Source organism: Pollicipes pollicipes, unplaced genomic scaffold (assembly GCF_011947565.3).
Source record: "Pollicipes pollicipes isolate AB1234 unplaced genomic scaffold, Ppol_2.1 Scaffold_3447;HRSCAF=4054_pilon_pilon_pilon, whole genome shotgun sequence".
In the NCBI taxonomy this organism is placed as follows: domain Eukaryota; kingdom Metazoa; phylum Arthropoda; class Thecostraca; order Pollicipedomorpha; family Pollicipedidae; genus Pollicipes; species Pollicipes pollicipes.
The window spans coordinates 33,231,360-33,255,059 of NW_023596297.1; the positions used below are offsets into that span (position 1 = coordinate 33,231,360).

The 23,700-nt window shown below is 52.2% G+C and overlaps 1 protein-coding gene and 1 long non-coding RNA gene across 2 annotated transcripts; both read right to left on the bottom strand.

The window, feature by feature from the left end:
- Nucleotides 1–497: 497 nt before the first annotated feature.
- LOC119092086 (G/T mismatch-specific thymine DNA glycosylase) lies at nt 498–7,975 on the bottom strand (the record flags this gene model as incomplete). Its single annotated transcript, XM_037215060.1, is given in 4 exon segments — nt 498–660; nt 1,183–1,570; nt 4,215–4,283; nt 7,769–7,975. Coding segments are annotated over 2 exon segments (420 nt in total), but the record flags the coding sequence as incomplete, so codon positions are not given.
- Nucleotides 7,976–10,211: 2,236 nt separating this feature from the next.
- On the bottom strand, nt 10,212–12,744 carry LOC119092085 (uncharacterized). Its single transcript, XR_005093500.1, has 3 exons — nt 12,417–12,744; nt 10,655–10,784; nt 10,212–10,347 (listed from the first exon to the last, which is right to left on the bottom strand). It is a non-coding gene; the product is annotated as an uncharacterized LOC119092085 (long non-coding RNA).
- Nucleotides 12,745–23,700: the final 10,956 nt, after the last annotated feature.

A 23,700-nucleotide genomic window follows, 5' to 3' on the forward strand; every position in this document is an offset into this window, starting at 1 on the left:
TTAAGTTATTTACGTACGGCGATTTTTTTAAGCCGTGATGAGCACTGAAACCCGCTGGCAAGTTCGCTGCTTTTCTTATGCTTGTAACGCTTCGTTGATTACGCGTTACATGCTCAGTGCAGGCCATCAAAACATTCATGTTTGATCGCCTGCGTTCCGGACCGCTATCAGCACAGCATCAAACATAGGATGCCACGAAGTGAGGGCCCGAATGGCTGGAATGTTCGTGACGCCCATGTTTTAGCATGTGGGATCTCAACTGATTGATCATGACGTTTTTGGGCAATGTCTTCATCAATTCGCAACTTTTCAATATTTCGAGCCCAAAACCTTTCGCCCACTAGGGTACCGATCTGACCCGTGCTTACGTCCCCTGCCGTGCAGAAGCGAGCCCCGAGGGTTTTCCCCGCTAGCCGGACCGCAGCGTCGCTCCCACGAGCCAGCGCAGCGCCGCCCGCCCGCCTGTCCCCGCCCCACCAGGCCGCGCGTCTACTCACGAAGACGATGTCCAGTCCTGGCGCCAGGTGATCGGGCAGCGTCAGCTTGGAGAGCTCCTCGGGAGTCAGGCCGTTGAAGCGATCCTGCTTCTTGCGCGGCCGGTTGGGGTCGGTCGAGCGCACGGGCGTCTTGTACTTGGGCACCTCCATGCCGGCCGCCGCCCTGCAGCCCGGTCGGCGAATAGTGCCCGCTCAGAGCAGGCGGTGTGCAGCCGGGAGGGACGGCGGCAGAGGAAGGGGGAGAGAGGGCGGAGGCGGGGGGGGGGGGGGGGGGGGGCGGCAGAGCGAGAGCAGACAACAATGGCGCTCGTGATGCTAGTCGACACCGGCCAGGCAGTGGCGCTCACACGGCTCGCCGACGCCGGAACCAACGGAAGTTCCGCGAACGGGTCGAGCCGGATGTCCCGACAGCAGCCGGTTACACCACCGGTCGGGACACGGCGGTCCCGACCCAGTAACCATCGCATAGTCAGCACACAGTAATAACTACAACACAGACAGTCCAAAACAGGAATACAAATCCTTCCACAATGTGAGCCACGACTCAGCAGCCTCCAATACGGAGGTAAAACAATGCCATGACAACATGAAGCTGTGCGCAGCCCCCGGCACGTGTCGAAACTTCACCCGCGCCAAGTACAACGCCTCGCAACAGAGAAGCCCACACAGCACACGCGGCACTCACATCGCCTCCAGCAGCTTCTTGGGCTTGCGGCCGCGCTTCTTCGGGAACTGGAACGGCAGCAGCGGCGGGCCCGGGCCATGGGCCGGGGCCGGGCGCCTCTGCCGCCGGCGGGCCGCCGCCCGACTCCGAGAAGTCGTCCACGAAGCTGTACGGGTCGTCGGGCTTCTGGTACCGGGCCGCCTCGCCGCCGGGCCGGCTGCCGTACGGACCGGCGGCGGCCGCGGCGTACTCGCCGCCCAGCCGGTAAGGCGGGCCATAGCCGGGCATCACGCCGCCGCCGCCGCCGTCGTACGCGCCTGTGCCGTACTCGGCGTGGGCACCGTAGAAGTCGGCGGCGGCCGGCGCGGTGGCGGCGGCGCCCGTCGCGGCCGGCCGCTCCTCCTCCGGCCTGCCGGACGGCGGGGCAGGATCAGCAACGCTCCGGCGACGCCACGTGTAGGGGAGGGAGATGGGATGGGGAACAAGAAGCGAATGTGCGGCACGGTCTGAAATACTTCACACGCTTCTCGCTAGTCGACGATTTTGAGAGAATTCTTGCATCGCAAAATCCCGTGATATGTCTAGCACATGTACCTGGCCGCACACAAGCTTGTTGCCGACACAACCGACACAAGTAATCAATCCTGCCGCTGCCGACATGCCGAAATGTTTTTTTTTTCTAGCCCTTATTGCGCATTTCAGCTATCGAAAGTTAACACTGATCGACACAGGGCGGTTGCTGGCACAGACCGGGCAGGCCAGGCCTGAACCTGAACGAATTGTTCTAAATGGAGCCAGACAACAGCACTGTCTCTGGATCCGAAAACACATCAGCGATGCAGGACAATGATTGATGCGCCGAAACTGCGAAGCGTCCCAAACTCGCGTCATCTCGCTGAGAAAAGACCATCAGAAGGCCGGCGCCCAAACACAGGTTGTAAAATGTCGCCAGACTGCGAAGCCAGGCTCGTATAGGGAAATAAGCGCACGATGCCTTATAACAAGACGATGTTCGTGTTGATCCAGATGGAGTGGGCCTTACCAGCTGAGCCTTCCCACAGCATTCCCAGCCAAAACTTGTAAAACAGTCGCACGTGCAGCGGCCCCACGCGCAAGCAAGAACAGGCCAAGGCAAGACCAATGTGCGCTCTCCGAACAGCGCAGGCCCGATAATGGCCGCGTGTGCACGAGATCGCGGTTGCCGGTGCCGCCGCAGCTCCGATGCACTGCCCGATTCAGGGGGGGGGGGGGGGGTTCGCCATTGCATCCAACACATGCCCACAGCGGAGGCGTCATGCTCAGGTCAAAGCCAGGACAAAACACAGCTTGAGTCGCTCAGGTCGTCTCCCGAGCGGCGCTCGTGAGCGCAATCGACTCTGAACGCCATCAACCGGGCGGCTCCCACACGAACGGACTCTAGCAGGACCGCGAGGAGAGCCTGCGATGTAAACACAGGTTCGAGTAGCGTACCAGCCCCTGCGCACCAGCCTCTCCCTCAAGCTCGTCAAGTAAGCGCCCCGCTGCCCGCCGGCCGGCCACGCGGCTACCCGAACGCCTGCCGAACCGACAGCTGACGGCCGGAGGTAAGAGGTCCCCCTCTGGTCGCTGGTGGCCCACGGTCCCGCCGTGTGACCGTCGCTGCCGTCACGGATCGCAAGGTACGGAGGCATGCTGCCCCCTCCCCCCCCCCCACCCCCACTGCGCACCGGCGGCCGTTTCCACGGTCCGAAGGGGGATCGCGGGGGGGGGGGGGGGGGCGTGGACGGCCGTGTATCCGGCGCGGAGGCGTGACGCCTGAGCGCCGGTGGGTGGCGCCCCGCCCTGTCGCGGCCCGCGCGGCTGCAGCCACGCTGTGCAGTGCGGCTGGGCTCTGCACTCGTACCCGGCCTCCGGTAGCGTTTCGTGTTCAGCACTGGTTAACGGAAAAGCCCATAACACCGAACTCATGATCGAGTTTGCAGGCATTTTACGATGCACGCGTCGATTATCTGGCGACAGTGAACCGGATGTCCAGCTCTGTCATGTGTCAGAAACCGCTACCAATGCGGCACACGATACAGATCAGAACCATCCATCAAGTGGATTTATGGAATTATTCTACATTTCCTTCACATTGTTTGGGTTACACTATCCATCGCACCATGAGGTTATTTCTCAACTTGACTCTGTGAGGCTCTCCTCTCTCTCTCTCTCTCGCTCTCTCTCCTATCTCTCTCTCCTCTCCTCTCTCTCGCTCTCGCTCTCGCTCTCGCTCTCGCTCTCGCTCTCGCTCTCGCCTCTCGCTCTCGCTTATCGCTCTCGCTCTCCTCGCTCTCGCTCTCCCTCCTCCCGCCTCCCCCTCTCCCCCCTCTCTCTCATCTCTCTCTCTCTCTCTCTCTCTCTCGATCTACCTCCCTCCGTCGTCTCTTCCCTCTCTCGCTCTCTCTCTCTCTCTCTCTCTCTCTCTCGAACCGCGTGCGGGCTCATGTACAGGCGCTTTCATCTCCGTAGGGAGCTCTCAACGCCACGCCGGCAAAGCACTTCCGCAAGGATAGCGTCGCCGGCGCAACGCGCCACCGCTCTCCCAGGCTTGTTCCGTCGTTACGCTTTGACGTCACGCTAATGGCAAGCCTGACTATAGAATGTCCCGCTCAGATATATTCCCAGCTGCAGCGGCGAAACCCGGCTCTTTGATTGATGATTACTGCCTTCAAGCGTGCCGTCTACGGCCGGGCCGCGCCCGGAGACCAAGCTCCCGACCTGTACTGCACCGCATTTCGTAAAAGTCACAACCCTTCTCCGACCCCCCCCCCCCCCCCCCCCACACACACACAAAGCTCGCGCTCAGCGGCAGAACGACTACGCATTCGCCCCATTCCGTGGGGCGCTTGCTATAAAGATGAGTATGTTCCTGCGTCAACACAAAACCCTGTCGTCACCGCGCTCCGCTCCACTACGCCACGTGCTTCACCGAGCGTCCGAGCGCTAACCGCACGAATATTTCGAACGTCGGATTCTGCATGCCGCGACTATGGCGTCGCCGCGCAGCACCGACCGGACTGTCGCGTACTCACTGCTGTGTCTCCCCGGCCGGCTTCTCGGCGACTGTTTCCGCATCCCCCATACCTCCGGCGGCCGACGATCTGCAACGACAACGGAACCGGTGCAGGGGAGTGCTTGACGCATGCCGACTGCGGCCTCGAAACAGCGCACAACAGCCGGTCCGAGCCCCCGGGCGATCCTAACAGTCTTATACAAAACGGAATTTTGAGCTTGGCTTCCTCTGAATTGCGGCACACAAGGTGCAAGTGTGCACGAGGAGGGGAGAAATTCGTTCTACATCTGAAAATTAGCACGATGGTACATGATGATTCATGGTCCATAGTACACATTTTAGGCCCGAGAAAGGCACTGGACTCCCAGCAGAGGGAGTATCAGCAGCAGCCACAGAAAACATACATACATACACACAGATATATATATATATATATATATATATATATATATATATACATATACATATATAAACACCTGGTGAGCCTGACAGTGGTGCTTAGTATAATATAGGGCATGTTGGCTATTTGCATCATTTTGTGCGTTTTGATCATGCAGTTGCTTCAAGTACTTACATTGTTAAGTCTATTTATCTCTCCAATCTCTTGTTTATTCAATGAGGAATATTGACATTAATGCTGTCTCATCTATATGACCTATAATGACTTATATGACCTGTACTCAGCTAGAACTATTTAGCTGGGTACATCACATGGAGTCTGGCAGCAAAATGGTAGTAACGCCAGGCATATCAAGTTCTAGATATTCACATACATCAAGAAAGTGAGCTTCTGGCACTCTTGTTCACTCCTTATGATGAGAAAGTGAGGTACAATCTATTTTTTTCACTCAGGCCAAAGGGCCAAGCCAACCCCTTGTGGAGGGACCAAGAGTGGTCAAGTTTGTGTTGTGGTATTCCATAGGCTTTCATTTTTAGCTTCAGTGCAAGGGCGTCCACCCACCAAACTGGGGCCCAATAAAGGGCTGGCACGCTGGCGATCTACTCTGTCACAAGGGCCTGCCCACGCACCATATGTGGGCCAGTGTGCCGCCAGGCATAAGCGTGCTAGAGGCAATGCTCCTCTGGGAGGGCTAGGACACTACCCAATGTCTAGGTGTTTAGGCAGGCACCAAACAGGGCAGCTCTCCTGGACACACGTCGCGTGACCTGCTTGGCTCCAGGCCAGTGCCGCAGAAATGTGATGCCTGACCAGCCGGTTTCCTGGCGTGAAGTCACCATGTGGAATTTGCAGAATCACACATTTGGACCAAACACATGTGTTGGGAGGCTGCCCCAAATGCCCTGCAGGACAGCCACTCAATGATGAAGATCCCCACATTACTAGCTGTGGATACAATGGGGCAAGGTGCAAATAAAACTAGAGAGCTGGGACCAAGGGGCACTATTCTCAATTCTGGCTGCACTCATAGCCTTAGTGATCTCCACCCCAGGACAACTCTTTCCATGGAATAACATCCAGATACAGACTTTCACTAGAGACATTGGGGACACAGATGGGTTTTGCCAGCCTACTATCTTCATGCCATTATTCTCTAAACCCAAAATTATAGTTGCAAGGTGCAGGAGTGCAGCTACATGACCTTGAGCAATGGTTTCATCTATGATAGCATTGCAGGCAGGCATTGTCTTCATACACACACCAACCTGTAGCATTGATATTTCTCATTCATGGGTTTATCTGGAGGTTACTGTAACTGCCAGGCACAGTGACCTCCAGACCACATATTACCAGGACCTAAGCTGTGCCACCTTACAGAAATGTTACACATGCCTGGAACATACACACTATGGATACCACATTCCATTTCTCAGGACAAGGATGATACAGAGGGGAGACCATGGGGCAAGTCCCCTCTCCCCTGACCCCCTGAGTTTACACCACATAGTTCAAAAGATCTATCGCTATGCTTACAAGTGCAGCATACTTTGGCAATTTCATTGGTTTTTACGATGTCATGTTAGAGCCCTGTCAGTTGTATGCCTCTAATGTCCATCACATGCTTCCACAGTGGGCATTTTGCAATGTGGTAAGCTGCTGACTTCTCGGCTTTGGGCACATACCTTTTTACTTGGCATGACCAGATTCCACAAGTAAATAATATGCAGATCTAGCCTGCACATTACACATATGCACATTACCCCTGTAACAGGTCACCTGGCATCTGAGCAGCAGAGATTCTAGCTGCAAAATATCTCTGCAAGATATCTAGCTGCGAGATATTCTCTGAGCAGCAGATAAACACAGCTCTGACATCACTTTTGTCATCCATGGCAAGCCATCTATCCCCTTTTGAGGGGATAGATGGCTTGATAACACCATTGATGAGAGGGCATTATAACTCTTCAGTTCTAAACAGGTTTATAATTGCTTTAAGTGATTTCTGCCTTAATTTGCATCACATTTCTTGGCCAATGTGACATGAAACCTTTTTCCTAGTTATTTCTACCCTTGATAGTGCTTAAGAGAAATATGAGGGTGGGGTGGATGTTGCCTCCAATCCTATACAACACATGATATATTCACCAACAGGAGAAGTTTTAGGGATGGGGCTGGCATTGCAACAAGCAAACACATTGGAATCCATGTAATGGACATCTTACACATCATCAAGTGTGATTCTCAAGCATCCTCCTCCCCCACCTGGAGCCAACAAGCACCTTATGCAAGCACTCTAACCAGACAATCCACATTGTTTACATTGCATGGCAAGTTAAGTCAATCAAATTGCTGAAAACTATTCTAACAATTGACAGACAGCATATCAATTCAGCAGGCAGTGATCAAAATTTAAGAAAACATGCATATTCAAACATATATAATACATGTGTTAACCAGCTATCTCATACTGATCATGTGATAAATTCTGCTAAAAATTAATTGCTGGCTTTTATGTGATAAAGCCCAACCACTGATAGCATTGTGGAGAAATTTCCACATGAGTCAGTCAGCTTCTGTTCTACTAGCCTAGCTATATGCACCATATCCTAGCACTCCTAGTAGTGCTAGGATATGTGGCACACCCAGTTCAAGACATCATGTAGTCTAGAAATAATACAACAAAAACTATCAAAGTGCTATTGTGTGGTTGTTGACATGGTAGCAGACTGGCACATTGGCAGTTTGACTTGAATAATAACCAGATGATTGGTTAGGTAGCTAGCTGTCAATGGCTGCGGTACAAAATGCAAAAATACCAAAAAGTACAAAACAAACTGCACCTTTATATGTATCTAGGGCAGTGTATGATGCCAGTTAAGCTTCAGTTGTTTGCACTTCTCGCTTGAAAAGCTGGATAAAAATACCTCAATATAGCATCAATAAATGTCTGAAAAATGCTGTTAAGCAAGGTATAGAAGTTGGCATGTATATAGATACTCCCACAGCATGCTTAGCTATCCAATGTTTTCCTGCAAGGTAATACAAACATTGTGGTCATGCAGCAGTCCTCCCAGACATGGCGACTCAATGTGCAAATCACTCCATCGAATAACGCGTTGCCAGTGCCCTCTCCCAACAACTGGTACGGTGCACTCGTGCCGCCAGAAACTCACCCTCCAAACCGTTGTTTACCCAACACCCGGAGCGTTTGGGGGGGTTTAACGTCTTCGCCTATTCCAGGGAAATAGCGTGAACAACCGCATTTCGATCTAGTTTAATCGCACCACATCCACTCCCAACTATAAGCACACATTCGCAGCTCCCCTCGACCCACACCACCTTCCCCATTCCCGCGGCTCCCGTCCCAGCTAGCGCTGAATCGATTCGCACGCCGAAAATGGACGAGCTCATTCCGGAGAGCGAGGGGAGGCATCGTAAGCGGACAGAGCACGCGCCATGGCAGCCGAGGTCAATAACGCAAGCTGACAACGGTGAGCCGTTGGCTTCGAAACGAAGGACGGTTTTTCGTTTTCAATCTAAAAATTTCGACGGTTCCAGTAACACAAAAAATAAATGAGGCAAAACTGTTAAGAAACGTACAAACATAGCATGGACCCACAAAAATGCTTACAAAAATGGATCACAGGCATGACTTATGACTTCCACTGGGCGCAAGAGTATCATCGGCCAATTTCATCCGAATGACACACGGCATGAGCGCATGTCCGATGGGACAGGGGTATGGCCGGGAGTCCCGGTCTGGATCAGGATTGGACAGGACCACAAAACAAACTTAACGCCTCTTCCCTCCTAGTCCTTGCAGTTTTATGTTTTGACTTTTACGGTACGCCTTTACAATCCACGCTCTGTTACAGACATTGGGCGCGTCACGTTCGTAGCAGACTTAACAGTAATTTCAGACCCGACCTTGAGTTAATTTGCCCTGAGGCCGTATGGCGCCGCGTTGCCACCAGGGGCACCGTTGATGCCCTTTGCCGGCTTAGATGGCGCTACCATCGCCCCAATCGCTGATAGGTGGCGGGTTGTTCGTGGCGCCATCCATGCAGATGACGCTACGGTCTGCGCGAGCCCCCACGGTCGTCGGATGCTGGGCAGAGGACGGTGAGCCGCGAGCCCCAGCGCTGGCTTGATCTCACTGCCACCCCAGGAGCGGCTTACACCGAGCCGGCATACCGCTCCTGGTCAACCCACGCCCCCATAGACCGCCCAAGGCTGCGTAACCGCGTGTTGGGCACGTCCAGATCCTACGATGTCGATCCTACCCCCAAAGACATTAGCACGTTCCCCGCACCACCTTCACCCCTTGCGCCAGATGGCCCACCACGTCGTAGATCCGTACAAGTCCACGAGCGGCACACACTCGGGCAGCCATGTCCTTAACCGACACGTGTATGAAATGGAAACGGGCGATGCTGAGTAAAATTACTCGCTCGCCCGGCATGAACAGGCCGTAGCATCCGCAAACCGCCGCCTCTTCCAACAAAATTTGTCATCGACGCACTCACTAGGCCCTCTGGTCGACCATGGTCGCATCTGAAACAAGGTTTGGGAAGCACATGTTGTTCTCGCCTTGGCATCCTTTCCAAACAGGCATTAAGAACACATTTCAACAAGCCTTCGCCCCAACCACGCGCACAAAGCGTGCCGCCTGCGACGGACACGTGCGCATGAGGAAACAGGACGACCATTAGCACAGACTGCATGTGGAGTACACTAAAAACATTGCCAGCATAAAACGGGCTACGTCGGTAGATTACAATGGCTTCAACGAAGGAATCGTGACTCGAAAAGGTGCTAAGACTATGCTCTGAAAGGAGAATGTTTGTTTGATGGCACATTGCAGCGGCGTGTGTTATGGAAGTTTAATAAACACTGTTCAGACTTAAACAGCTTATCATTACCGTCACTTAATGTCATTTATTACCGATCGCCCATGAAAGAATGCAACTTGACCTAAAGTAAGTTGTTGGACCTAAAATAAGTATTCCTCTCAACACCATTTCTAGACATTCCGCATTTTGGTACATGTCGCCATGGTCCTGTTACATTAACGACTGAACATCACATGAGCAAATCACGATATTACTGTACAGGCAAAAGGCGATCTTTCCAAGCCGATGGAAAATTTCACATGGGGTTCTACATATGACCAATATCAAACAATGAAATACAGGTCGCAACTCACAAGTCAGAGGCCTTACAAGTGTGGGTCAACATGCAACATGCTACGTGGATGCAATGTAGTATCCGCCCAATGTTCCACAATTGAACCAACACATTTCAAGCGCCTAACACCATGCAGAACAGTACATATGACGCATCTACAGCCACCACAACCAGTACCTTATCACTGCGACGTTATATCAAGACGCACGCAGATTGTTTACCTGGTGTGAAGTAGACGTCACAAACTTCCCACAAGCGGTTCGAGTCAAGGCCTGGCCTACACACCCCAGTACCCTTCGCGCGCTGCTGCACCTCACAGAGGTGCGTCGGCGGTGGAGGAGGGCCACGAGATCCGGGACAGAACGTAGTAGAAGAGCACAAAGACGGCCACCACTCCCCCAGCCGTGTAGCACATCACACGCCGGTTCCCCCGGCCTGAGGACATCATCTTCTTCATGCGGTTCGCGCTCCCACCCAGGAAGCTCTCCGTGGAGTCGAAGTCGCCGCCCATGGAGTCCAACAGGCTATTGTGCTCTCTTGTGTCCATGTCAATGTCAAAGGCCAGCTGGGAAAAAGGAAGGTGCTAAAACTCTAAAAACATAAAGAACACAGCCTAAACAAGTGTCATCATATTCAAGTGATGAGTAGAAAGTTTGCTTAGGCAAAAAGGTGAGTAATTTACAAAAAATGTTGTGTGGGAGCAAGTAAAAAAAGGACACATGTCCAAACCGTTGTCACTGATTTTTGAACAGCGTACTGTCATTGATCATCAACAAAGCTTATGCTGCCACATTAAGTCCTTTTCACGCCTTAACAGTAGCAAAAATAAAGAGTACAACAAAAATAAAGTGCATAAGATGTGCAAAGCTCACCGATTTCAGTCGAGAGACTTTTGAACCCAGCTGGTCAGTCAGTGCCCGATTTTCGTAGTCCATGGCTTTTTCTTTTCCATTCATCTCTGGAGGGAGTGTTAGCTCCGGTTGTACTTCTTCCCTCTGCAGCCTGCAATAATGTTAGCCATGGGTGGCACAGGGTTCAGAATACATACAAAACTGTTTTTTCTCTCTGACACCCACAACATCCAGGAAGCATCACCCCAGTTCAACAAATAATTTTGTATTGTGCTTCTGGGCCATGGGAGGACTGGGCTGTGGAAGGATGTTGCTTATGCCACATTATGTTGTGATATGCATGACAATCCTGCATTAGGATGACTACTTGTCTACTTGTCATTTGACTGCCACCCAAACATTTTTCACACATTATTTATGAATGCAATGGGCCCAAATTTTGTGTGGTCACACATGTTAGCAGCATTGCCAATTAAAAGGCAAGGCTATTTATGGATGATGTTAAGTATGGTGGGGAATTCAATGGCTTTCTATGGTGATAACTGCTGCATGTGCATCTGTCTATTTGCTTGCAAGGCATTCTCATTGCACTGCCTCACATCTAATATCTCATACCCACATGGGTTGCCAATTACATGTGCCTAGATTCCTAGCTTAGAGCTGTATTCAAACCTAGCTCCAGGCCTCTATTTGAGGCAGAGGCCAACAAATGTCATTGGGTGACACTCCATTTGAAGCTGTAGGCCTGGGATAATGGGATAATCCAAACTCATCTCTAAGAGGCCAGAGGAGGCAAATCTTTTCATGGGGAGGATAACCTTGACAAGCTGACAGCTATAGGGCCAGTCCATCTGTTTTATCCTGCTGATTTGACTGTGATCCCAACAGGAAAGCCACTGCTGGCAGGCCTGGTGATACTGTCATGGGCTTGATAGAGTATCAAACTGACCCATCTAGGGCAGCTTCTTGGTTGGTTGGTTATTAGGGCTTTAGAGCACCTCAACTGCATGGTCATAGTGTCTATAGGGCATATTCTGCTAATACAGCTGGGGATGGGATGTAGCCAGAGGGTTCATGTGGGTCATGGGAGAATTTAACCAATCCCAGAACATGGTGTCTCCCTGATTAAGAATAATGGCAGGGTGAGCCACAATTTTATAGAAGTTTTGCTCCTCATTTAGAAACAAACTTAGTTTATTTTTGGTCCAAACCTGTACCTACCACACTTATTTAGGCCACCTTTTGCAGAGTGACCCAAGGTACCCACCTCAACCTGAGCTTCATGCTTGCATGCAGCAATCATGGGCCAGGATAAATTCCAGTTAAGGTTTTTAATAACTTTTAGAAGAAAAAAAATGTTTTACTTGCATTTATCTACAACTGCCATCTTGAAATCACAATTGGATGAAGTGTAAGCTCCATACACTAAATTGATGGAGATCATGCATGTAACTCTGACCACTAACATTTACAGTGTACATACAACACAAAGATGTTTTTGGCTCTGATGTCACTGCCATTCCAGACATGGTTCATAGTAAATGATTTTAATGCACTTTGGGGTATAACCACAAGTAACCAATCTCTGAGAGAAGGAATGGCAATTCAAAATTATGCTCACTCTTGAGTTTGAGAAGAAACATCCAGAAACTAATATTTAGCAATGGAAAACATAGAGAAGAAACAATGAGCCAGTAAAATCAGGAGAAATGTTATTTCACGAAAATTCAGACATCTCCCCACCCCATGAATAGTTGTACACATCGTATGCACACACACTCACTTAAGTGTTTGCTCTTCCTGAGTTCCTACGTTTTGTGGTCTGTTTATTCCAGCGCACTTTTTCACTTAAGCGCGTCGTCCTTGTTCCTTCACGACGCCTGTCCTTTTCGGTGAATTAAGCTGAAATACAGCAAGTGATGTCTATTATACTGTGTTATACTCCTCTCATCACAAGCTCTGGAACCGTGGATGGGGGTACGGTCTGGAAGTGGGGTCTTGTCAGTAGTCTGCCATTTACTTTCTTCCTGACGTGCACACTCCAGCGAATCTCTATGAGCACAGATTAAACCCATAGGTTCATTTTTGGTAAGTGCCAAATGCGTGGCGCGGAAGAGACAAAATAATTTTACCAGCCTTGGCCGCGTTTCATTTCAACTACTGTGTTATTGGTAGACGAACACAAGCCCCGCCCACTCGGATGCTAGGCTGTTTCATACCAGCTACTGACTACTGGAGAGCGTTACATTAGCTGCGCAGTTGTGACCATCAAATTCGGGAAGAAAAATAAGTTTGTGAGTGGGCGGCAGCGCGACCGCGGTCAAAAAGCTGTTAGATGAAGGTACAAGTAACGGAAAAGATCTTGTGTGCTTGTCATCCATACCTCAAAAACATACACGGGAATGGAAGCATTTACGTTTGACGAATTACAGAGAGAAATTGCCCCAGTGGCTCCATTAGGCGACGACTCACTTGAAGTCGTCCATTACCGCGATCTTGATGGGTGAGTTGCACCAGACATGATAAATGATAATGCTAGGGGTGCAGTTTCGGAAAATGCTTTCCCACTTAACATCAAACTTGGAGGATGGTGAAAATGAGGTCACTGAAGGCGTATATGCCGATGAAGAGATGCGACTGAGAGCTGGAGTACTGCGGGAGCATACAAATCCGGTACTCGTTGAACCATCCGCCGTCGTGGTGCGTAAAGAGCTAGTGGAAAGGCTTTGGGTGCTGTAGCAAGGCTGGTGGTGCTGCTGGATGATCACTGGCTGTGTTGCCGTGTCTATGGTATTTTCATTGTGGTGTTCGCTGTAGGTCAGCATGATGTAGATTTTGCAATGCTGTGGGGGTCTGAAGGGCAGTGAACAAAGTGTTTTTTGCTGGCAGGAAATACAACATTTTTGTGATCTATGTGCATTCCAAAAGTCCTTACGGCAGTGACTGAAACTGCTTCCAAGTGAAATGTTGCAATGAGAACAGGAGTCATCCAGAGACAGGTTATCATCAAGACACAAGCTTAAAAAAATAACGTCCCGCTAAATCCCTAGTAGCCCCCACATTAACTAAAAGATCCAAAGCACTAACGCCATGTCGCCTGTCACGCGCGCCGCCATGTTTGTGGATGCCCCGCCGACTACCGAGATGTTAAAAGGCTTTGCCAGTCCAGTAGTCGACAAGTGTGACGTCATACCCTTCACGTCACGAATCCATCATGGCCGCCTAACCAATCATAGAACAGGATTTCGACTATTGGTAGTACGATAGTTAAAATGAAACGCGCCCCTTGACTCCCGTCGTTGCGTGTTGTTTACCTTTGCGTAGTTCGCGTTATTGATGTTTTGTGGGGGGTTGGGGCAGTGATCGTTGGGTTTAGTTGTGATGTGTTCAAAGCTTTTGTGTATTATGCACGAAACCTTAAGAAGTGTGTTGCGCACGATGCTGCTTGTGTGTACGGTAGCCGCATGTAAACCTGTTGGTAATGTTAAAGGCTCGGGTTTTTCTATTTTAGTGATTCTAGTGCAAGGTGGCATTGGGCCGCTAGTTGCAGCGAGTTGCGTGTGCTCTGCCCCCTGTCTTGAGCTATGATTGTGTGCGTGTGTCTCGTCGTGTGTCCGTCGTAACTCATTCAGCACTTGGGTTGTCAACGAATGGAACGCTCTTCCACGCCTGGTCGTGTTGTCAACCTCATTTGAGCAGTTCAAGTCTAGGCTTGATGCGCACTGGGCTGACGTCATGTACGACGTCCCACACTGAATCTTCCCATAATTTGACACTGTTTGGTTATGGGACCGGGAGCTTGATGAGACCAGGACCTACAGGCCTAGTGGCCTTTTACAATTCCTGATCACCATAAGGTAATGTAAGGTGAGGTGTGTGTATGTGTGTGTTGTGTTCCTATGGTTGCATTTGCAAAGACATGTATGAACCTGGTGGTACAAAAAATATCATATTGTTATTATGTTGTAAAGCTGATGCATCTCTTAAATTAATCCTGACACCATTCAGATAACTAGCTTGTATTTTGTTATTTCTGTTGAAAGCATTTGGAGGCATGCAATATTAGGCTGACATTAATGACAGCTAGCAAACCTTATAATGCTGTGAATATTTCCGGATAGAGCTGAGTTGCAATCCTATCTGATTACATAACATGGTTGTTGGGGACAGAATCCCATGTTACATCAATTTTTCATCATCACATCATCTTCCGTAGGTATGCAGGTGCACATAAGCAACATTATGTGGAAAAGGAGAAGTGATTTTCATGGAAGTGAGCAGATATGGAGTTTTTACAGCTGTTCCATTACATGCTTTGAAGTCCAGGCTTAGTTACTCATTGCATGAGTCCAATTATATCAAAGGTACCATAAAGACTAGTTCTTCTCATGAAAGCGGATAATAACTAGATCACTCAAATTTATTTGCTTAGATCTGTCAGGGAACTGCAATGAAAGTGTCGGAGACAGGTGCCTAAGAGGGAGGCATGGAAAGAGGGGTGTCCGTGATCCTAACAGTGAGAAGAGCTGTCAGAAGACTGTGTTGCTGCTGTGTGCCATGATGCCGGCGCAGCCCAAATCATCTTGGACAAGCATCTGTGCCACAAGCTACCAATAGTAAGAACTGTGCATGTTGCATAAAAATGGGATGCTGTGACCAGGTCTTTCACCTATTCCCCATTGTTGGTGGTGTTAAGAATAAGGCTGTGCGTATACATCCCCCAAAACGTAGGGTGGTTACGCACTGGGCTTATACACCCTTCAAAACGGAGGGCGGTTACGCACCGGGCTTATACACCTTCCAAAAATATTTCAGGTGGTTGTACATGTCAAGTATATGCGTATTTGCAGCCTTCAAGGCAAGAAAGTGCAAAAGTGCAGAATCCCGTGCGAAAAGTCGGTTCTATACGTGAAAGACGTGAAACGATCACTGTGGTATTGTAGCGCAGCGAATTACGGCAGTGTTTCAACGTGTCCCCTTGCGCCGTTTGGAAATATAACCAACTCACGATTTGATTGCGACGCGCCAGGCAGTGTCTGTGGGATCGTGCCTGAAAGCCTGCTCAGCCAGTAAACTCCCATTGCTCTGCACTGAGCGTGTATGAAACAAGATTGGCGACGAGGATATTAATTTTGATGTGCTATTTTCGCCCTCAATTGCCACCATAAGTTCTAAATCCCGCCTGAAAAGGGATGGCGTTGTCGACGCTGGAATTGCCGCAGTTTGATGTGACTCACCCCGATCAGTGGCTTAAATGACTCCGTCGGCTGGAAACGTGTCTGGCGATGGGAGTAGAAGATCCTGCCCGGAAAAAGGCCACTTGCTCCATTTTGCTGGTCCTGCAGTGTTTGATCAGCAAGAAACGCCGCCACAGCCCCCGCCTGTCGCGGGAGAGGCCGCAGATGATGTCCACAAAAAGATATGTAGGCAGCTCGGGTCATATTATGTTTCACAGAAAAATATAGGTGAAGAGTGCGATGTGTTCCACCAAATGATGCAAATGGAAGGTGAGTCCACTGACGCATTTTTGGCTGACCTCAGGCACTTCGCCAGTACTTGTGATTTCACTGATTCCACCTGTGAACGCTGTAACTGTGAACGCTGTTCGAGAATGGACCAGAAGAGATGCCGCTCTCTTTGAAGTTCTGCACTTCACCCGGTACGGATGGCCTAAGTCGTCAGAGGTGTGGCCAGCTCTCTTGCCGTACCAGTGGCGAAATGCCGAACTGATTATCCAGGGCGGTTGCTTGCTCTGGGGATGCCTAGTGGTGATACCACCACGGTGCCGTCAAAAGGCACTCAAGCTCCTTCATGAAGGGCATCCAGGCATTTGCTCTATGAAATGTCGTGCCCGCAGTCAGGTCTGGTGACCTGGGATGGACTCAGACATGGCCGAGCTCACCAAACTCTGTGATGCATGCTAGCTACACCAGAAAGCAGCGCCTTAAGTGCCCTCGCAACCATGGAGGTACCCAGACGGAGCACCGTGGTAGGACAGAGCACATGTTAACTACGCTGGCCATGTAGAAGGCAAGATGCTCCTGATCGTGGTGGATGCGTATAGCAAATGGCCAGACGTCTGGATAATCAACGACGTCAGCACAAGAACGACCGTAGACCACCTACGGATTACCTTCGCCACACATGGTATCCCCCCAATGATCGTGAGCGACAACGGTGGCTGCTTCACCAGTAAAGAGTTTAGCGACCTCACAAGCGCCAACGGCATCCGCCATGTCTTCACCCCTCCGCTTCAGCCCTGCATCTAATGGTCAAGCGGAAAGCATGGTGAATCTCGTGAAACCCGGAATCAGGAAGCAACGCCTCGCTCCTCTGCTCACGAAGCTCCAGAGGTGGTTGTTCCAGTACAGGAATACGCCACATACAGCAACAGGGAAAGCCCGAGCAGAGATGCTGTTCAAACGCGCTCCAAGAACGCGCCTGACGCAGCTCCACCCGTCGGAGGAAAGGCGGCACCGCAGCAGCACGGCGAGTGGTTCTGTCAACAGATCGTTCCGTGCGGGAGACCCAGTCTTCATCACAGAAGTGACTAGTTCGGCCTGTAAGTGGCTCCCAAGAACCGTGCTGGATGTCTGCGGACCGTCTTGCCAGGTTCTGTGCCAAGATGGCCGTTAGTTCCGTTGTCACTTCGATCACATCCGTCCCCGTTATACGTCTGGAGAGGATGGACTGCTTGAAACAGGGAAGCACTTCGCACCTGGTAGCCTAGCCTCACAGCTGTTAGTGGCTGTGACCAGGAACGTGACGGCACCAGCAGCCGACTGATAGCAAGCCAGCGACGTTCGCTCCGTCCGCGGAAGATGTCAACCAGCCAGCGACGTCCGCTTCATCCGCGGAAGCTGAAACCAGCCTCCCGCAGCCCAGTGGCGCGCGAACGACGGAAACAGCCGATCGGGTTCCGCCGCCTGCTCGTCCGGGACGCAACCAGAGCACGCCAGAGCGCCTGGACTTATAGTATGTACCGTTAAGCAAGTTTTTGCCAAGCAGAGAGGAGTTTTGGTGCTGTAGCGCGGCGAATTACGGCAGTGTTTCAACATGTTCCCCTGCGCCGTTTGGAAATATAACCAACTCACGAGTGGATTGCGACGCGCCAAGGCACGTGTATCGCATTGTGCCTGAAAGCATGCCCAGCCAGTAAACTCCCATCGTTCTGCACTGGGCGTGTATGCAACCATCGCGAAATCCATCAACTCACTCTGAACCATTTCTATTCTCATGAATTTTCGGCTGCCGGGCCCGCATCTCCAGTGGATGGATGGTTGGAGTGCTGGTCCCTCACGCGGTAAGCCCGGGTTCGAATCTCGACGACGGCCGCTGTTAAGCAGGTGGCTTCGTGGTTTATCGGCGCGGCGCGATGATGCCAACTCGCTTCACTTCTAAGCGGAATGAATTTTAAATAGGGTTTTTCATATCGGACAGCATCGTTGTTTCTGATGCTAGGGGGGAGGAACTCACACCCTACAGAGATAATGGGGATCCTGTGAAGGTTCACCGTAAATCTGACTGGCACACTGAATAGCCAATGAAAATGGCGCATCCGACGGCAGAGGCATGTAGAATTACGTTCGGCAATTGCGCGTAAAAATTCATCGGCGCGTGTTCGACTGCTGCTCAAACGCGAAGGCACCAAGGCCAATAAGGAGGGAACCTGAGCAGTCATGGGTGCCGCAGGAGACCAACACAGTGGCTCCCGTCAACAAGTGTAGGGTTCTCAGAGCACGCGAAAACTGAACTTAAGACCAACGTGGTGGGCACCTAAACGATCAGTAGTCCTCGACAGGCTGATCTATGAAGCCCCGGTCATAGCACAGGGCCCTCCGAGGAAAGGGATATTATTCGGGACTGTAAATTAACACCCCTGTGCAATCAAGAGTGCACGGGCGGGTTAACGACACGGGTCTCGATAGGAGTGAAAAGTCAACCGCAAATGAGACCACAGGAAAAGAGCCCTAGAACAAAGTAGGGGGCCCCTGAGCATCGAGCGTCTCCGTGCCTGACCTTATAAGAGCCCTAGCAGCGGCACAAGGCCCTGTCAAGTCCTTGGTTTGTTGGCTCACACGATCAAACCAATCAAACGATATATTCTTCTCCGGACACGTGCGCACCGCGCCGACTTGGCGCAACCACACAGACAAGGCTGCCGTAATGGGTATGTCGAACGGCAGGATGGGCTGCCCACACGTGACGTCACTAAACCCGAGCACGAATACCACCCCTCCCCGGGTCGATCGGTAGGTCTTGACGTTCGGGTCGACCTCTAGCCTCTCCGGGGCTCTCCGCTGACGGTTGCCTCGACGCGGCGCCGCCGTCCTGGGCTGGTCCGCAGATCGCACCTTCTTTGGATCTGGTCTTGGTGCGACGTCACTGCGTGCGGGAGCCGAATCGCCCTGCGTGGCGTGAACAGGCCGGTACATACGAATGAACCGGTTCCGCCACGTGGTGCGACCGCTGGGGGACTTTACTAGGTAATCCCTCATTCTCCCGATGGCCGCGACTTCTCCCATTCTGTCCCAGAGTCCTGTCTCCTTGTCCTGTACGCTCACTTTCGTGCCGATTCGCATCGGACGCAGTGGCTTTGCTCCTTTGTCGTAGGCTGTAGTCGTCACTCTCATCACATCCTCCCCCTTCCGGTCGCAGTCCTCCGCAGCCTTCTGCAGGCTTTGTCGAAGGTGCGATGTTGCATGGGGACTGCCGACCGAACTGGATGCCCGCAGAGGATGTGGGCCGGCGAGCGTCCGTCCACCCGGGGCGTGTTCCGGATCTCCAGGATGCCTCGGACGAACTCATCGGAGTCCGTGTTGCCGGCCACAGGCGTCTTCTGCAGGAGTCGTTTGACAAGCTTGACTGCTGATTCCGCGTGGCCATTCGACTGGGGGTAGTGCGGACTAGATAGCACGTGTCTGACCCCCCAGCGCACGAGGAAGTCCCTGGTGTGGTGCGCCGTGAACTGTGGGCCTCCGTCGCTTCTCAGGACGTTTGGCACGCCTGTGGAGGAGAAGATCTCGCGCAGAGAGCAGACGAGGGTCCGGGACGTCGCTTCTCTGTTGCAGGAGACGACGATGGGCCAACCGGAGAGTTTGTCGGCGTACACGAGGAACGTCTTTCCTGCGTGGTGGAAGAAGTCCGCCGACACGGACTGGAAGACTCTCGTCGGCTTGGGGTCGGTCATGAGTGGCTCCTGCAGGCTGGGCAGTCTATCATGGCAGTGGCGACATGATGTCACGAAATTGTGGACTTCCTGGTCGATGTTAGGCCAGTACACCGACTGTCTGGTGCGCCACTTTGTCCTGTCAACGCCTTGGTGACTGTCATGAAGGCGTTCGAACACTTCACGTCGTAGGCTGTGCGGGATGACGAGCCGGGCTCCGCAGACAAGAAGGCCGTCGTCGATGGATAGGCGCTCTCGGACGTTCCAGTAGGGATGAACCAGACTGGCGAGGTCTGCCTTGTGGTCGGGAAGTCCTCGCATGACGGTCTCCGCCACCTTCTGGTATGCCTCGTCCGCGCCGGCAGCTTCTTTGACCTTCTCCAGCAGAGCGTCCTGGAACGGTGCAGATCCCGCTTCGTCTTCTCCGTCGTCGGTGAGGCGTGTCAGGAGGACACTGCGCGTCTGGCACGTCACGTCGTGTTCAGCTTCCTGGTCTTCCGGGCTCGGCTGATCGACGGGCGACCTTGACAGCGCGTCTGGGAACTGATCAGTCTAGCTTTCCAGGCGGCTGTGAAGGTGTATGCCATGAGCTTCTCTCGTAGTCGTTGGAGCCTGGGGTTTTCTATCTCCGCCAGAGACTTGATGTTGAGGATGGACACCAAAGGTCTGTGGTCGGTGACAATGCTGAACTCTGCCATTCCAGCCAGATAGATGTGGCACTTGCGCACGGCCCAGGTCACCGCCAGCATGCCGAGCTCCACGACAGCGTAGCGTGACTCGACCTCAGACAAGAATCTGGAGCCACACTGGACCAGCTTCCACTCCTGGCCGTGACGCTGTAGCAGCGCGTAGCCCAGGCCTCGGAGTCGTGATGCGTCTGTGTGGACTGCGGTTGGCAGTGACGGGTCGAAGTAGGCCGGGACGGGAGGGGTGACGAGCGTTGCTTCGACGGCTTCGAACGCTGCCTGGTGCACCGATGTCCACGTCCACGGGTCCCGGGGCCTCAGCAGGTCGCGTAGAGGCTCGGCTGTCCTGGCTGTGTCCGTCGAGAACGCTCCGAGCTGGTTGACCAGTCCCATGAAGCTCCTTAAGTCTGTGAGGTTCTCTGTAACGGGGAAGTCAGCGATAGCCCGCACCCTGCGCTGGTCTGCTGTGTAACCGTCAGGACTGATGACGTAGACACAGAAGCCCAGCGTCTGAGCGGTGAGCGTCAAGCTTCGCTGGGTTCAGGGTGGTGCCATGGCTGTCGCATCGCTGAAGAATCTGGGTCACGTGCAGAAGGTGGGTCGAGTAGTCGTCATCGTAGGCCAGGATGTCGTCGACTTCCTTGTTTGTCTTCGGCGGGCCCTCCAGTGCTGCATCCCCACGCCGTCCATACTCGTCTCCGGACGTGCAGAGGCCCATGACGGCGCGTTTGAACTTGTAGCGTCCCCAGAGTGTTATAAAACACGTCAGGTCCTGGTCTTCCTCTGCGATCGGGATCTGGAAGTATCCTGACTTCGCGTCCAGCTTCGTGAAGTACCGGCTCCCTTGCTCGATTGCGGTGACGACATTGTGAGGCGTGGTGACTGGATGCGCTCCACGTCGAACGTAGAGATTGAGTCTGGTCAGATCCACGCACATGCGCACGAAGGTCTTGCCGTGGCTCCGGTCCGTGGGCGGCTTCGGCACTGGGACCATCGGGTGGCACCACTCAGTCGGGTGTGCCACGGGCGTGATGACGTCCTGCGCAATCAGGTCGTCTAGCTGATACTTGATGTCTCGCCATGCATGCGGGATGTGTCTGGCGGCTGTCACAGCGTACGGACGAGCGTCTGGCCGTAGATCGATCCGCATTGGACCACCTGACATCTCCCTCAGCGGTGGCTGGGTGCTGCATATTCTCGGGAACGCCTTCTTCAGCGTGTCCAGGTGCTGGTCCTTCTGGGCTGGCGTCGGGTCCCCTTCGTCTGGTTCCCATCTTGGAAGGGACGGGCTGACTTCTGCCGCTTGAACGTCCTGTTTCGTCACGGGTGTAGACGTCGTCTCTTCAGCAGTAGTCTGTTCCGCCGTTGTTCCTGTGACACCGTAGATCTGTCTCGGGAAGTCAGGCGAGATGATGCCAACAGCGATGGAGTCGTGCCATGACAGGAGGGCCACGTCTAGGCCTGTTACAACTGTCACGGTGGTCGACGTCTGGTGTCGTCCCATGGTCAACTTGCATTGGAACGTGCCGGAACACTCCAGCTGATGTCCTCCAGCGGCCAGGAGACTGTCGACCGGCTGTGTCAGCTGCGAGGAGTCGATGCTGATCCGCTCTGCTTCTTTGGTGCCGGTGACGGAGACTTCGGCACCAGTGTCTGGTGTCTACAGGAGCGATTCTTCACCTCTCTGATGGCTGACCAGGGGAGACACTTGCGGCGTCTTCTTCGTGGTCACGCCTTGAACGCGCACGTCGTTCACATGGAGGTTGTCGGACGTCTGCCGTTCTCCGTAGTCTGACCACGTGTTGCTCCGTCTGGCCCGGTTGCAGACTGATGTGTAGTGTACTTTGATGCCACAGGCACTACACGTCGTGTTTCCGGCTGGGCAAGAGGCCAGCTGCTCCTTGGGGTGCCATGGTACGGCACAGTAGCCGCATCGCCTCTCGCGGCTATGCGACCGGCTTGTCTCGTCGGTAGGCGTCGTCTCGCCTGTAGCTGTCGTCTCGCCTGTAGTTGGCGTCCCGTCTTTCCATGCTGGATCGTCTTCTACGATTGTACTGGGCTGTCCCGTCTTTGTCGGCTGTCTGGGCTGTCCCGTCTGCCTCTGCTGTCGCGGCTCCGGCCACGGCGGTAGGCGGACACGGGGCGAGCGTGGCTCCCGCAGAGCGCTTCGCTGGTCTGCAATGCGTTTTCACGCGCTCGACAGATGTCGATTGTCCTTCTGCACCATCAACGATGGCTCGGCGGGAAGAAGTCGCAGCGTTTCTTCACACCGGATGCCAGTTACAATCCTGTCCCTGAGTCTGTCCAGAGCGAATATGAAATCCAGCACACGAACAAATCGGATGCATGTCCAGATTGAAAACAGCCGTTTTTCGGGAACTAAAATGTTCCGAAATCATGTATAACGAACCAATAAAAATCGAAGGGTGCTTTAACTTGCAAACGATGTAAACCGCTGTTACCACTAGTTGACAACATTTCTGATCACGGGGTGATAACCAAAAAATTTGGGCGGGCCATTTTGTCGAAAAAAATGAAAATTTTCCAAACGCATTTTTTGTTCATTTCTTAATGAAGGGCCATGGTCCATTTAATGTGTAAGTGTAGCGGCAAGCTTTTCTGTGCATGCAAACAGTTTGTGCAGCAATTGCACAATCAACATCAAGCACGGTTTGAGATAGTTTTAAGAAATACCTTAAAAACTCTACGTGTGTTGATGTTTTAACTTATACCATCGTGATCGCCGTGCGATGGCGCGTCAAATGACATATACCAAAACGTTAGTGCATTGGTGGAAACATATAGCGTTCTTGATGGCAGCAAATATCCATGGTTTTGTTTCTGAGAGCCGCTCCGTTTGAAAGCAGATTGCCGGTGCAGACGATACACAGTGGTAGAACAAGTATTAAGTGGGCTGTTGTCAATATGCAAGTGACCACAAATCTTGACGCGGCCACTTTGATGCGAAAAACGGCCAATTTCAGGAAAGGACGTTTTTTCGACCCATATGAGAGCCAATATGAAATCCAGCGCACGTGCAAATCGGATGCATATTCAGATTGAAAACAGTCGTTTTTCGGGTCGTAAAATGTTCCAAACACATATCTAACGAATCAATGAAAATCGAAAGATGCGTGAACTTCCAAACGATGTAAACCGATGTTACCACTTGTTGACAACATTTTTGATCACCTGGTGCTGACCGAAAATGT